Source organism: Bradysia coprophila (genome assembly GCF_014529535.1).
Source record: "Bradysia coprophila strain Holo2 chromosome X unlocalized genomic scaffold, BU_Bcop_v1 contig_39, whole genome shotgun sequence".
Lineage (NCBI taxonomy): Eukaryota > Metazoa > Arthropoda > Insecta > Diptera > Sciaridae > Bradysia > Bradysia coprophila.
In genome coordinates, this window is record NW_023503329.1 from 1,272,708 (window position 1) to 1,287,352 (window position 14,645).

General features: G+C 36.5%; 2 protein-coding genes and 1 long non-coding RNA gene across 3 annotated transcripts; 2 read left to right on the top strand and 1 right to left on the bottom strand.

Moving 5' to 3' along the window:
- Positions 1-93: 93 nt before the first annotated feature.
- LOC119069755 lies at positions 94-12,115 on the top strand. The gene is made up of 3 exons (XR_005086397.1): positions 94-434; positions 7,721-7,732; positions 12,104-12,115. It is a non-coding gene; the product is annotated as an uncharacterized LOC119069755 (long non-coding RNA).
- LOC119069743 (dnaJ homolog subfamily C member 8) lies at positions 1,261-5,064 on the top strand. The gene is made up of 5 exons (XM_037173882.1): positions 1,261-1,464; positions 1,574-1,781; positions 2,903-3,015; positions 3,076-3,183; positions 4,721-5,064. Exons 1-5 carry the CDS (start codon positions 1,408-1,410, stop codon positions 4,979-4,981), a joined length of 747 nt encoding a protein of 248 aa, XP_037029777.1. The 5' UTR covers positions 1,261-1,407; the 3' UTR covers positions 4,982-5,064.
- Positions 4,995-6,458, bottom strand: LOC119069736 (rRNA methyltransferase 3, mitochondrial). The gene has a single exon (XM_037173875.1). It carries the CDS (start codon positions 6,367-6,369, stop codon positions 5,095-5,097), a length of 1,275 nt encoding a protein of 424 aa, XP_037029770.1. The 5' UTR covers positions 6,370-6,458; the 3' UTR covers positions 4,995-5,094.
- Positions 12,116-14,645: the final 2,530 nt, after the last annotated feature.

A 14,645-nucleotide genomic window follows, 5' to 3' on the forward strand; every position in this document is an offset into this window, starting at 1 on the left:
TTTCTTTGTTATTTTGTGAATAGTGTTGAGGTTTTATGGCTCTATTAATGACTGTTTGACAGTTCATTTCACCTTGTTTAAGCAGCGAGTTTTTTGATCAATTAAGTGATCTCAAGGTATAGTTGTCAAAACAGGAGGCAAAATTTGAATTTGTGTTGCATTTTGCAAACAACATTAAATTAAGATTTGGAAAAGACAAATTCAACCGAATGAAAGATTACAGTTTACTATTCAATTGTTTTGAAGTCAAACACACTACATCTACATGCACTTAAAACGAAAAAAAAACTCAAAATTGTTTTCACATGAAAACATAATGCCACGCAAATTCAAATTTTCAGCTCACGTTATTGTGACAGCTATACCTCGAGATCAGTTATATTTCCTCTACTTAAACACCGTATAGAGTGTTAAAAGAGAGTAGAAATTTTGACGTATCATCAATCGAGCTCAGTTAAATTAGCCTTGAATGAAGCTGGATTACGGGACTTGTCAAACAAATGAAAATCGAGCCTAGCTTCATTGTTTCAACTCTCTTGTCATAACGTCCACACACACACACAAAAAAATCACCGTTTTCCAGCCGTTTTTCGAGATGTTTTTGACCAAGGAGCACTACATCCGTCCAGTAAACGGAGACAGTTTTTTATTTTCGGTGATCAATTCTTAAGTATAGTTTCCACTTAAAAAGAGCACTCCGTTTAGCCTCCGTCTACATGACAGTTATAAAATAGAACAAAAGAACTGTCACGCAAACGGAGTGGAAATTGAATTTATTTCAATTTTTTACTCCGTTTACGTGACAGTTCCTTTGTTCTATTTTACAACTGTCATGTAAATGGAGTGTAAAAAGAGTGGAAACTATACTTTATTTCCCTTTTACAAAATCTCTTTTTCCTTATAGACTGTTATGATCAGAGCGAGACGACCGAATACCAGTTAATTATAACTTGCCTTGAGGTACTTGTCAAAGTATTTGCTTCACTTTCAGCATCTTACGATGCGAGCGAGAGGACCGAAGACTAGCCTTGGGGTACTTGTCAAAATATTTCTTTCTCTTTCATCATAACACTCTATACAAAATTATATTTTAAAATGATCGGTTTAATGTTCGATCGTCGACATGTAATCATTAAATTTTCTTAACATTTTGAAGAGAATGATTTTTATGTATGGTGTGAACTTAGTGTACATTTGTTGTTTCGATGTTTATATGGCCATTTTCGGAGTTCGGTTCGAATTAGTTGAATAGAAAAAATAAGAAGAAAGGGACGGGGGGAACAGAGAATATGTCAAAAATGTCATTTGGTATTTGGTTTGTTTGAGATGCAAAAATAAAATTTACCATCAACCAACGACCAATCCAGCTCATTTGCACTCTAGAACTGAATTCAAAACACTGGTGTCATGTGTTCAACCCCAGGCTCGTCAAAGCATGAAAATTTCGACGATTTTTACTCGGAGGTAAGGTCGAACTGTTTTTGTTTGTCTCAGTAATATTTGATCGAAAGCTCCATTACTATTTCATCCATGTTCCTTGACCGAAAATGTATCCGATTTTTTGTCCGTGCAGGTGAAGCAAATCGAGAAACGTGATGCAGTCCTCACCTCGGAGCAACAAATCAATCGTTTACTACGACCGGGCTCCACATACTTCAATTTGAATCCGTTTGAAGTGCTGCAATTGGAACCGGAGGCCACGGTAACGGACATAAAGAAAAAGTATCGATCGCTCTCTATACTCTGCCATCCGGACAAGAATCAAGATAATAAAGATCAAGGTAAGATCTGGTGAGATTTTTGGTGGCCTGAATGGCGAATTTAGGTATTAGTCGGTCCATTAAGTAAGAGGGATCGAGACATGGATATTCAATGAGCAAATGGATGTTTACAGATTCTAGGAATCTTTTAGAAAGTCGACAAGGGTCTGTGTAGAGGTGGATGCGCTTTGCTGCTTTGTCTTTAATCTTCAATCGAAAGTGTTTAGTGATCGCACCATTATACATGAAAAGACCAAACCATGTCAAAGTGTCGGAGGAAGCTCCGAAGAGTCGTTGGTTCAATAATTATCGCTAAGCCTTTCCTCGTCCCACTTTATTCCTACATTAGAACAAAGATTTCGGTACTGCCCACGGACATTTAAAATATTTAGTTGATCAATGGGGGGCAATCGAGAAAGAATGGTTCGAGATGAGTCTTAGAACAGAATCGCTGGTTGCGTCGTTATAAATAAAGCACGGAATACGTCTGCCGATGGCAAGAACTTCAGGTCAGGTGAAACCGACACGTTAAGCTAACCAGCCAGGTTTCAGGTGAATTCAGATCAGGTCGAATGTGATGATGACGCTCCGAGAAGCATATTAAAATGTAAAAATGGTGGAACATGTCACAAAAGACACAGCAAGCAGTTATTGTCAAAAACGAAACAGACACTTTCGGCCTTAAGTCTCAACTTTATGCTAAGAATTATGATGCGTGTACGATTGTAAACTGATTTGTAGCATACGTTAAAAAATGAGAGACGCAGCACAATCGTCGCAATCAGCAACGCAAAATTACTCGTGTGTTTCTGGCACACACATAAAGACATCATTGTGCAAATTACTCTGTCCAAATCACAATCTTACACATTTTACATCTCTTTCAGCTGTTTCGCCATTGTTATAATAATGGCAAAACAGCTCAAGCGAGTGAACGCGTAAAATTGAGATTTGGTGACTGTAAAGTATGAATCGTACTACACTCCGTTTACTCATCGTTTACGCTGTGCCAAATGTGCCAAAATATTAATATTAATTACGGCTAGTCGAATGGATATTTTAGCGAATGGGCTTTTTGTTCCACTTAAATTGTCTCTCAGTACAAAGAAAAAAACCATTTCGAATTCCCATCCATTTTGCAGCTCAACAAGCTTTCGAGGTGATAAATCGAGCATACAAAGTATTAAGCAATGACATAACACGGAAAAAGTGCTTGGAAGTGTACGAAGAGGCCAAGGATCGCACCGACCATATGGTAATGCTTTATAAATGACAGAAATTGCGAAATTTATGTAAATGCCAAACTGTTTCGCAGATTGCCGAAAAGAAGAAAAAATTAAAAAAGGATGGCAGAGGCGACGAAAGTATTCCCGAAGACGATCCGGATAAATATAAGCATTCAATATACGTAATGGTGATGAAAGTGAGTGTGAATTTTGAATGTATTCATTTTTATAGCATGAAGAGGCGGAGGTACAGATACACCAATATCAGGTTCCGCACCTCCATAATGTTCATAATACAAGACATTTTGTAACAATTTGTTACATTGTCTGTTTTTATGATTTGCCACAATTCTGGTTATTTTCAACGGAACCATTTTTATGGAAATTTGATTTCCGCTCTTTAGCCCAGTCCATTATTTCCATCCGAGTTGCGAGTGTCTTGTATTATGAACCCTAAGATGAGGATCTACCATCATTAAGGCAAGTCCCATAACGACTGCCTTCTTATCGAAAAGAGTGAAATTTCTCTAGAATAGAAGTAGTAAGGTCAGGGAGAGCCCAGGCAGAGGTTAGTTCCTCATTTAGCCTAGTAAGCGGGAGAATCAAATGTTTTTTTTTGTTGTCAACTGCTCGTTTCTTACGCCGTCACTGTTTGAGCCATATGGTTACATTACGCACCTGAGACGAGCAATGTTCATTTTATTCCTCAAAAGTGCAAAAGTGACTTCCCGCTCCTCCCAAAAGTTTTGCGGTATCTTGGATATCACGGATACACATTCTTTGCTACAGTGCCAGACAAAATTGCGCTAAGTCGTAGTGAACGAAAAACACAGATAATTCGCTTTCATGCTAATTTGGATGTCAAACACTTCCATAGATCGAGCAATTGTTAACAAAGAATTGTACCGGATATCGAAGCAATAAAATTTAACGTCGCCGCGCAAGTGAATTAAGGGTTGATAGTCCTCCATTAAACGGTCCGAGTGCTCACTCGTCAATGGATAATCTGTGAAGAACAATTTCACCTGCGAAGTGTCGACAGTATTTTCCACGCATTCCATTAGTGATGAGGTGATAGTCGTAGGTTGACAATCCTACATCAATTTTGGGTAGCTTTGCCTCATACGAAGAAAACAGCTGTGACAGTCGTTGTCGATTCCCTGGTACAAAGTTACCCAGGTGACCCAGTTACCCAAAGTAACGGGTGAGATTTTCAACTCTTTTTTGTCAGTGTCCATCCAATTTCTGACAAGTAACATCATACTCGCCCTTTATTCATCTTCTGGCTCAGTCGTCTTCGTTGTCTTGTTACCGCTCTTTTGATCTAGAGCTGCGTACATTTCATTAAACGGTACAGCTGAAAATTTTCATTTGCTTGTGGTTCCTCTATCATTTCGTCTTTTCGTGTAAGAAATGTTTTGAGAAAAAAAAAATTTCTTGACAACTGGTCGAATCACATTTCTAGTGAGAAAAGTGCAGCATTTTCTCTTCCGTGGGGAGAAAATAGAACTTTTCTCATTCAAACTGTCATTTTGTTTAGATTATCGAAATGCGAATTGCGAATTAATGTTTTCGTTTCGTGGAGAAAAACGGCAGGACACAACACGAACTCATGAAAAACGTTGTGCCCACCTCTGGGAGAAATAGGAAATTCCAACTCGAGCGAAATTGCAGTCCTCGTTTCGCTCTTGCCGCAAACAACTTGTTCATAACGAATTTTCTCTCTAATTTTAGTTGTTCGCTGATATGGAACGTCGTCGACAGCAACTGGAAACTCGTGATATGGAAGAACGAAAGCGCAAACGAGAATCGGAAATCGAGGAAGAGGAAAAGAAGAAGGCGGACAAAGAATGGCAAAAAAATTTCGAAGAATCACGACAGAATCGGGTTCAAAGTTGGCACAGTTTTCAATCGGGATCGTCGGGCAAAAAGGCGAAAAAGCAGAAAAAATCGCTGGCATTCAATCCGCCAAAACTAAAACCGGAAATGAGATAAACAAACGGACGCTACGACACAATTTCCAATATGAAAACTTTTTAATTAGAAACTTGAAATACATCAGCTTGTATGTAACTCTAGCGCGACTTCTATGCCTAATATTCAATTCCCTATTCTCTCTCCGCACTCAACGCATCGTTCCCTTGGCATTGGTTTTTCATCCTCTCTGTCATTCGTTTCCGGATTTCGAACAGAATGATTGCTAGTGCGGTGGATGTGTTCAGACTATCGACACCGTTTGCTAGAGGAATGTGAACACAGCATCCATCCCGACTCGTTTTCATCAATTCATATGCTTCGGCTGACACACCTTCCGTTTCTCCACCAATTACAATGACACAATTTTCACACTGCGGAATATCTGTGTACGCCACGAAGCGATCCATGTCACTGGATCCCAACAACGTCTCGGCATTGTCTGCATTGTTTTCGGCCACCAAGACGTTGTAAGTCCGTGGCAGGACACTGTATATGGAATCCCAGGCCATTGGTCCCATTGTCGGTACCAAGAATTGTGATCCTGCTCCGCCGCGCAATGCTTTCGTATCCCACTGATCCGCACATCCTTTGGTCAGGATGACCTTTTCCACTGGAAGTGCAGCACAAGCTCTGATTATGCCGCCAATGTTATTTGGCTCTCGCACTTGATCACAGATTACGGTTATGGGAAGTGGGTTCTGTTGCTTCCAGATATTACTCATATCAACCGGTTTCTCGACGATTGCCATCAATCCGGGACAGGTTGTCAACGTCGACCAGAAACTCATATCGCCTTCAGACACCTTGTAGCAGGTCACATCTTTCGGTGCGAATTTTGACACCAATTTCAGTTGTTCAAGGTCGCTGAATATCAAATATTTTAGTGGAAGTCCACAGGTGATTGCGTCGAGAATGAGACGTCTACCTTCTAACAGCAGCAGATGCTTAACATTGCGTTGTTTTTTCGACTTCACCAGAAGCATCAATTGCTGAAATGTTTCATTGTTTCGTTGTAGTTTTGTGTAGCGGAATCCAATCTCTTCGTCAATAATCAACTCAGGTGAACTTTTCTTCAAGTCTTTCTTCTGTACAGATGCACTGGCAGTCTTAATCGGCTGTTGAACTGTGTCATTTTGGACTTCTTTTACTATTTGCTTCTTTCGATGTTTTCGGTTCTGCTTTCCGTTGTCGTACTGTTCCAGTAAATTCCGTTTACTCACAAATGAACTGTGCCGCTGATTATTCTCAAACAGACTCTCTTCTACCGACTGTGCGGCCAGTACGTCTTCGACTTCGCTACGCAGCAGCAATGGGGCGGTATGAAAGAGAATAGCAGCTTGACGGATGTCATTTACAATTTGTCTGTTTGATACTGTTTTCCGTATAAGCGACGATAAACAAAACATGATGAAATGTCTTGGTTCTTTTCACTACTTGTGTTTGATTTTGATTTTGTAAGTCTTGAGAGGTTAACAAAATAGTCCCAGGCTATTTTAGTTTCCAGAAAAAACCCCAACGAATAAAAAGTCATTGGTTTCTATTGTAAATCATGAAATTGATAACAGAGGGCGCTATTGACACGACACGATGTCGGAATAAGAACGAAATTTTATTGGGAAAGCAATGCTAATTGTGTGGAACAATTTTGGTCTAATAAAACAATACTTTCATTACAATACTTTTTAGTTTTTACAGTAATTTCTTGTAACAATATGATTGTATGACATATAGTGTTTGTATGGTATTTCGGCATTTGAATCGTTTCTGAAAATCTCCTTACATAACAATCAATGAATACCCATCGGTCGCAAGAGAATTATAGTATTTTACATGCTAAAAATCCGTTACATAACTCGGGATAAAAATGAAAAGTCTCGTTTTCGTGTGTTTATTGACCTCGGCTTCGCCTCGGATCAACAAAATTCACACGAAAACTCTACTTTTCATCTTTTTATCCCTAGTCATGTAAAATACTATTACATAACTAGGGATAAAAAGATCGAAAGTAGAGTTTTCGTGTGAATTTCGTGTGAACACACGAAAACGAGATTTTTCATTTTTATCCTGAGTTATGTAATGGATTTTACAAGCTGCATGCGTCGAAAGTAGTGCTTTAAGGTTTTCGACACATGCAGCATATAATTTCAGGCTTATTGTACATGCACGTGCACACCTTTGAAAATCAAAACAATGTTCTTAAGAGTAATGGACCATTTACAAATTTGTAGCCTACATTTAGGCTCAAAAATATTTGTTACTGAGACATAAAATTGTGTAAATTTATGTAATCTGCACAGGTTTCTCCAAGTGGGTTAAGTTATGACTCACAAACCAATTGCTCCATTAAAAGTAAGAGATTTTTGCATGCTTTAATGGTTTTACTTTTTCAAAAAAAGATTTTGGTTCAGAGAAATCTTCAAAAAACGAATATTGTTCCGCCTAAATGTAGACTACAAATTTGAAAGGGTCCATTATTTTTTTAAAAAGCTTAAAAACTACGCTGAAAACATTGAAAGTATAAAACAGATATAATCTATCTTATGTCGACCAGGAGGGCATCGAGATTTCCAAAATTCTGGTAATACTTCTTGATCGTGTTAGTAAATAATGAACCAAAACTTGTGATTTTGTGCGTTTCGTAACTTTATTGCTACATCATCAGCTAATCTAAAGCATGGGAAAAACAGAGAAGTGTACATTGAGTTCCTATTATAAGTAGATCCAATTAATTTTTGTTGTTTGTTTCACTTGTAATAGTAACTCAATGTAGTTTTCACTGTTTTTCTCATATCCTATGCTTATAGATTAGCTGATGATTAGAAAATAACCCATAACCAAACATTGAGTAGTGCCAGAGTTTCGAAGAAACTGAGTGTCTATCGTTCACGTTGAATATCTCGTTTAAGCCGAAATTAGTGTATCTGGGTACGATTATTGGACTATTTACGCAAGGTTCTGAAAGAACATGTTAAGACACTTTCGAGTTGATCACGAAGGCGGTGTGATCAAAATTTTCCAATTCATATTTCATCTCATATTTAATCGTAGATGCTTATAAACCCTCATGAGACCCTATTTGACCTGAAACAATGTCGCTATTTCCACGACACGGATATTATTAGTTGGTGAACAAAAAGTAAATCACAGATCAACCTGGTGTCCTTAGAGATACTAAGGTTCAGCCCGAGGATTTTTATTCATCGTGATCAAAAACTGTTTTTGTTTCAGTGTTTGAAAATTATAATGATGATAATCTTGTATGATGGATCTACTATTACCTCTCTAGTGAGGTAATAAACTTTCCCGAACGGACATAGGTAATAAACGATTTCCAAAGGGGCAACCATACATGTAATGTTAAGTTTCCGGAGGGGACATGCATTAAAATAGTTTATGTTACTAACACAGACACGACTTTACAACTTTTCTTCCAATTTTAATTTGACTATTTAGTGTTTAATGTTTTGATATTTAACACAGGTCAAATCAGGTTCAGGTGACCTGACCTGATTCCGAGCCTTAACTAGCATCCCGGCAAAAACTCTTTCAGAGCAAAGTTGGACGCAGTCTACAGTCTATATGTGTGATAACTTCTAAAACAAGTGATATCGCTAGAGGTGACGCTGTCAGCGTCGTTACGCAAAATTGAATTTCACAGCCAATTAATTGAAATTAGCTGATCTAGTTTTCCAAACCATTCGCCAATTATTTTTTTTTCAGAAAAAATTTTAACCAACAGAATTTTGACTGAAAAATTTTCAACAAAAAATTCTGCGTCGCAAAGTGGCAGATGCTCACGGACAAACCTACGAGAACATTTAATCTGCCACATGCGACGCAGAATTTTTTGTTGAAAATTTTTCAGTCAAAATTCTGTTGGTTAAAATTTTTTCTGAAAAAAAAAATTGGCGAATGGTTTGGAAAACTAGATCAGCTAATTTCAATTAATTGGCTGTGAAATTCAATTTTGCGTAACGACGCTGACAGCGTCACCTCTAGCGATATCACTTGTTTTAGAAGTTATCACACATATAGACTGTAGACTGCGTCCAACTTTGCTCTGAAAGAGTTTTTGCCGGGATATCAGTCGTTTTAGAAGTTAAGTCGGAAGTTGACGAAAATTAGAGGTGTGTGCCGGTTTTAAAATAGTCGGCGGCGGTGCGCCGACTGGTAAGGGATCGGCGGCGGCTAAATTATTTCAGAACGGCACATTGACTTAGTGTCAAACTTCGAAAGAACTCAGCTGATAACATTGTGATGCTGAGTTGCATAAAGTTGTTTTAGTAACACGCTAATACGTACCAATGATGAAATGGTCCATAATTGTGAACATAAATAGTGTTGATAATCAAGGCTCCACATTTTGTCTCTTTTTATACACTTTAGGATATGCAAAAATTTCAAAAGTCTTTTTGTTACGCTAATTTTGCACATCTTTGATTTGAAATGTTTCAAGTATGTGCATGTTGTCAAAATTCGCAATAGTAAAGTCTACCTCTACACAGTAATCTTTGCATAAAATGCGTAATGTGCAGTGCCGCATCTAGTATACTCATACTCAGTGCTCCGGACCATTCTAACCTAGCGCACTTACGATCTATATCTATAGGATACCAATATTAGTTGTAAGACGCCGCTCAATGAAACCATATTTTACTTTGAAGTAAAAAAGTTGGTGCAATATTACGTCTTCTTGTGAAGATGTGACACTGTTAATTTTTTAAGTTATGGACTATGTATGCAAATGATTTTATTCTGCCGCTATTTTGAGCATAAAAATGTTTATACTAATTATGCAAAAATAAAAGATATCAATAAATATCGTTTCATCTATAAATTTATTCATTACTTCATATGAAACCTTGAAATATGTTTATGAACATTGTAAAAGTAACATTTGAAGTCGTATTCCAAATTTTTATTAAAATCGTTGTAAATGTTGCACACATTACAAATGCAAATAATATGAAAACCTAAATTCTATATAACTTAACGTGTAGAAACGCTTTCATAGAAGAGAACATATACATTTTTAGCCAAACGTGGCCAACGTTTTGTCGTTAAGTTTGTATCATTGAGAAGGTGTCATTGATTCCGAATTATAATGTAAGCTGTGTAGTGACCGCTATGTTGACTATTCCCTGAAAATTTGACGAAATTTGAAAATTTGACGAAAATCGAAAATTTGACGAAAATCGAAAATTTGACGAAAATTAAAAAATTTGACGAAAATTAAAAAATTTGACGAAATTCGAAAATTTGACGAAATTCGAAAATTTGACGAAATTTGACGAAATTTGACGAAATTCGAAAATTTGACGAAAATCGAAAATTTGACGAAATTCGAAAATTTGACGAAATTTGACGAAATTCGACGAAATTCGAAAATTTGACGAAATTTGACGAAATTCGAAAATTTGACGAAATTTGACGAAATTCGAAAATTTGACAAAATTTGACGAAATTCGAAAATTTGACGAAATTTGAAAATTTGACGAAATTTGAAGAAAGTAATTCTCTATCTGCTACCATTCAAGAAATATCTCCAAAACCCCAATTGACCCACCCATTTCCAACTTTCGACATTTTTCGCAAATGCCCTTCTTTTCTACTCGTAAAACTCTGAGACTTTGCCGAAGAAAGTAACTCTCTATCTGCCACCATTCAAGAAATACCTCTAAAAACATAATTGACCCACCCATTTCCAACTTTCGACATTTTTCACATATGCCAATGTGTTCTACTCGTAAAACTCTGAGACTTTGCCGAAGAAAGTAAATCTCTATCTCTCATAAGCCAAAAAATATGAGTCCTTTCATCCTACGCTCGAGTAGCTCAAAATTTGGTCACTCTGACCACTCTAGCTCAACCAAATCTGCACCAATTTTTCTAATTATTTTTTTGTTCGATTCGTGTGGCGAATACCTTTCATTTGATGGGTCACACGCCCCTGCAGGTTTCAATACAGCTGAGCTACAGCTGAAAACGCGTTCCCGACCCTCGAAAACCACACTCAGAAACCACTTCGAGGCCAATAAAACAAAATTCTGGTTTTTCCTGGGGTAGTGGCGTATCACATTTTCATTTTTATGCCCACCCTGAGGTTCCTGCAAAATTTCATGGAGATTGGCTGACTAGTTTCCGAGATCGACCGTCGATAGATAGACAGATAGACAGATAGACAGATAGACAGATAGACAGATAGACAGATAGACAGATAGACAGATAGACAGATAGAAACATACAGAGTAAGTTGAAAGATTTTGATTGTTTGGAAAACGTTAATTTGGTGCATTTTCTATCAAAATGACCAACTTCAAAACGATGTATCTCCGGCAATTTTAAAGTTACATAGTCGAGTGATAGCTCGTTTTGCTCGTATTTGAAGTGCGAATAAGATAGAATAGGATTTGTGGTGATACAGGCCAAAGGAAAGAAACTTAAATTCTCGCCTATATATAGTTGCCGCGTCTCAAAAAAATTTCTTCGTTCTTTTTTTGGAAGTTAGACTGCGTCAAGTCCTCCGCTATCGCTCCGGACATGATGCATGGCCTATTTTTGAGAATTTTTTAAAAAGTCTGGAAAAGGATCAAATCAGTTAAAACAACATTAAATTCGTTGTTACCTGTTCAAACAATTAAATATTCGAAAGAATCTTTCACATTTTTGAAGAAACTTTCATAATTTTTTTGAGAATTTCAATTCTCAAAAATTGGCCCTGCTAGCATGAGTAACAGTGCTGTGTATTTGCTGCAATTGCTTAATTTCACGGAAACCACAACATTTTTCAGGTGGAATTTGAGAAATTAATGAATCTAATTCCCAAAAAAAAGGAAATCATTAAGAAGCTGGATGAAGACAAAACACTAGCCAACTCTATGGCAGATTCGTGCTATGCGATGCGTACGTGAAGAGATTTAAGGAGGTAATTGACTTCTCTTTTGTTTTAACGTTATAAACCGAGATCGGTAGCACCGATGTCACATGATCGTACTTTATTTATTTTAACACAAAACTCAAAGCTGTTTCATTCCTTGTTGCACCAAAGCCAATCCACATAATCCACATGACATTTGGTATGTGTGTTAAATAAATTAAGTACGATCATGAGACATTCTGTATGTTACTGGCAGTAGGAAGAATTAGCTTTTTCTCTGTTTCTATTATGTAGGATTGTAACCATATAATTTTATACGTAATTAGTTCAAAAAATGTACCAATGTTGGGGAAATTGTTCGTGTTAATGGTAGATGCTGTTTTTTAGTTGAAATGGAACCAATTTTAAATGATTTTTAAGGGTTAAATTTGAATATTGTCGGTATTTTAAAATAGATGAATTTTGCCAACCTTTGTTACTTTGTCGGATGCTTCGGATGCTAAATACCTATCATTTTTCTTGCAGGAGCTGAGCGACATTGTTGCTGGGATGACGGTTAAGGTGCAAACAGTTTAAGGATTTCTTCATTAAATTTTTTTATTTTGTAAAAGAGCACTTTCTGAAAATATGATGGGTTTTGTACTCTAAATTGCAAAAAAAAAAATTAAATAAATTAGATCAGAAAAATTTCTCTTATCTTTGACAACGAAAACATTTTCATCAAGAGGAGTCATTTTCATCAGTCTCGAGACTGATCTTTTCATGAATCTTTGAATTTTCTTCATGAATCTCAAAAATCGGGAAAATAAGCGAAAATTTATGACGTAGACATCACCAGAAGTAGTTAATATGCTACATTTCGGCGCTTTCTTTGTTAAAAACGCCTGCGAAATTTTATATACTCGCAAAAAGGTAGCATGTTAACTACTCCGGACGAAAATAGGATGTTGTGTTACAAGTATTGAAATGTTGATTTTTTCAGCACTAGACCCAAGTTTTCTATACGAGCGGAGCGAAAAAAGAAAAGAAAATTATTTCGGTTCCCTTAAAACAATATATCAGCAAACATTTATCATCGTTTTAGCTACCCATTTGCATTACCTTCACAGTGTTGTTCTTGCAACATTATACTTCTATACATCATTATTCTTCATTTTTTTAAAACTCGGATTGACCGGTTGAAAAATGTTTAGTTCAGTGGAATTTCGATTTATTCGTCATCATTCTCATCAAAATGCTATATCGAAAACGCGTATATTATATGCTGCATGATCTACCACGCACTGGTATGTTAAATGTAGAGTTCCTTTCACACTCGCAGTAATTACATAAGTCTATCTCGTTGTCTTCTAACATATAATTCACTCATGTTTTTCAGTTCTACCAATTCTTATGCGAATAAAAATATAATTTGAACTAAATGTCACTTAGCGCCATCTGCACAATAAACGAATAAAAATATTTGAATGAAAATGCGGCACGTTGAAATACCAAAAGTACTCAAAGCCACACACATTTTACACAACACAATAGCTTGTTTCGTATTCGACTTTTCAATGTGCAGATGCAGTTAGGGTGACACACGACATTTCATTTTAAAAATTGGATGTTCATTCGGGCGTTATTTAGTTTTGGGTGAGCGTTATAAGTAACTCGATTTACCAATATTTTCATAGAATTGGTACCAATCCAAGCAATTAGTCGTATAAATATATACGTCAGAGAGAGCTTTTTTCTCCTTTGTTATGATCTGTCAGTTTTTTTATTTTGCGATTTAGTACGGAAGTGAAAACTAAAATTAAGATAACTTTGCTGTTTTAAGTGGTTTTTCTTATTTTTTTGGACCAAAATGTTTTAAAATGTGTTTGCTTTGACAATTTAGACATGTTTTGTTTAACACACTTATTAAAGATTGTATGAAAAGAAAACTTGAAGAATTTTTTTTATAAAGTTGATATTTCACACAATCTGTAAACCTGTCTAAATTGTCAAAATTTAGGTTTCACCGCCTTCGTGATCAACTCTGAAGTGTCTTATGCTGAAAACAAACGAGGCATTAAAAACGTGTTTTGGTCCTTGTTTTCATGACGAAATTGTTGCAACTGTCAAATAAAGTTAGAAATTTCTCTATCGAAAATTGCGATTGCTCCATTTGTCAATGAATACTAGGACCAAAACACGTTTTCAATGTCGAGTTTGTTTTCAGTCTTAACCTGTTCTTTCAGAGCCTTGATCTGCGTGACCTGACCTCCCCAAAGTTAATTGACTTTCATTCACCATCAACCTCATGTATACCTCTTCATACCTCGGGTTCAAAAGGAAAATTCACGGCTTTGTTTCGGCTTCACATCGGATCAAAAAAAAAAAAAACGGAGAGCCGGACGTTTCAGCTTTGTATGCGATATAGCGATATAGTCGTTCAAGTAACTTGGGATAAAAACTTTAAAAATTGAATTTTAATGTGAAATTACTTGGTCCGAGATCCAAGGTGAAGACGACACGATAACGTAATTAATATAAAGTACGATTTGCGACGCATCTAGAGGATCCAGAGTGCAATCGCTTCGTACATTATGATTTCTTATTCTATTTGAACAAATCTAGTATCCAGGGCGGCATGTGATTTTTCTTCAGAAAATAGTAAAAAAGTGATCAAATTTACCGAAAATAGTTGGTTTTCTCACTATGAATTGATTTACTAAAAGTGACCATATAGTGAGAAAAACCAACTCTAAATCGCCATTTTATACTAAGAAAAAGTAAAGTAACAACCTTAGCGCTTGTTGGCAACGTGCGGAAGGTTTA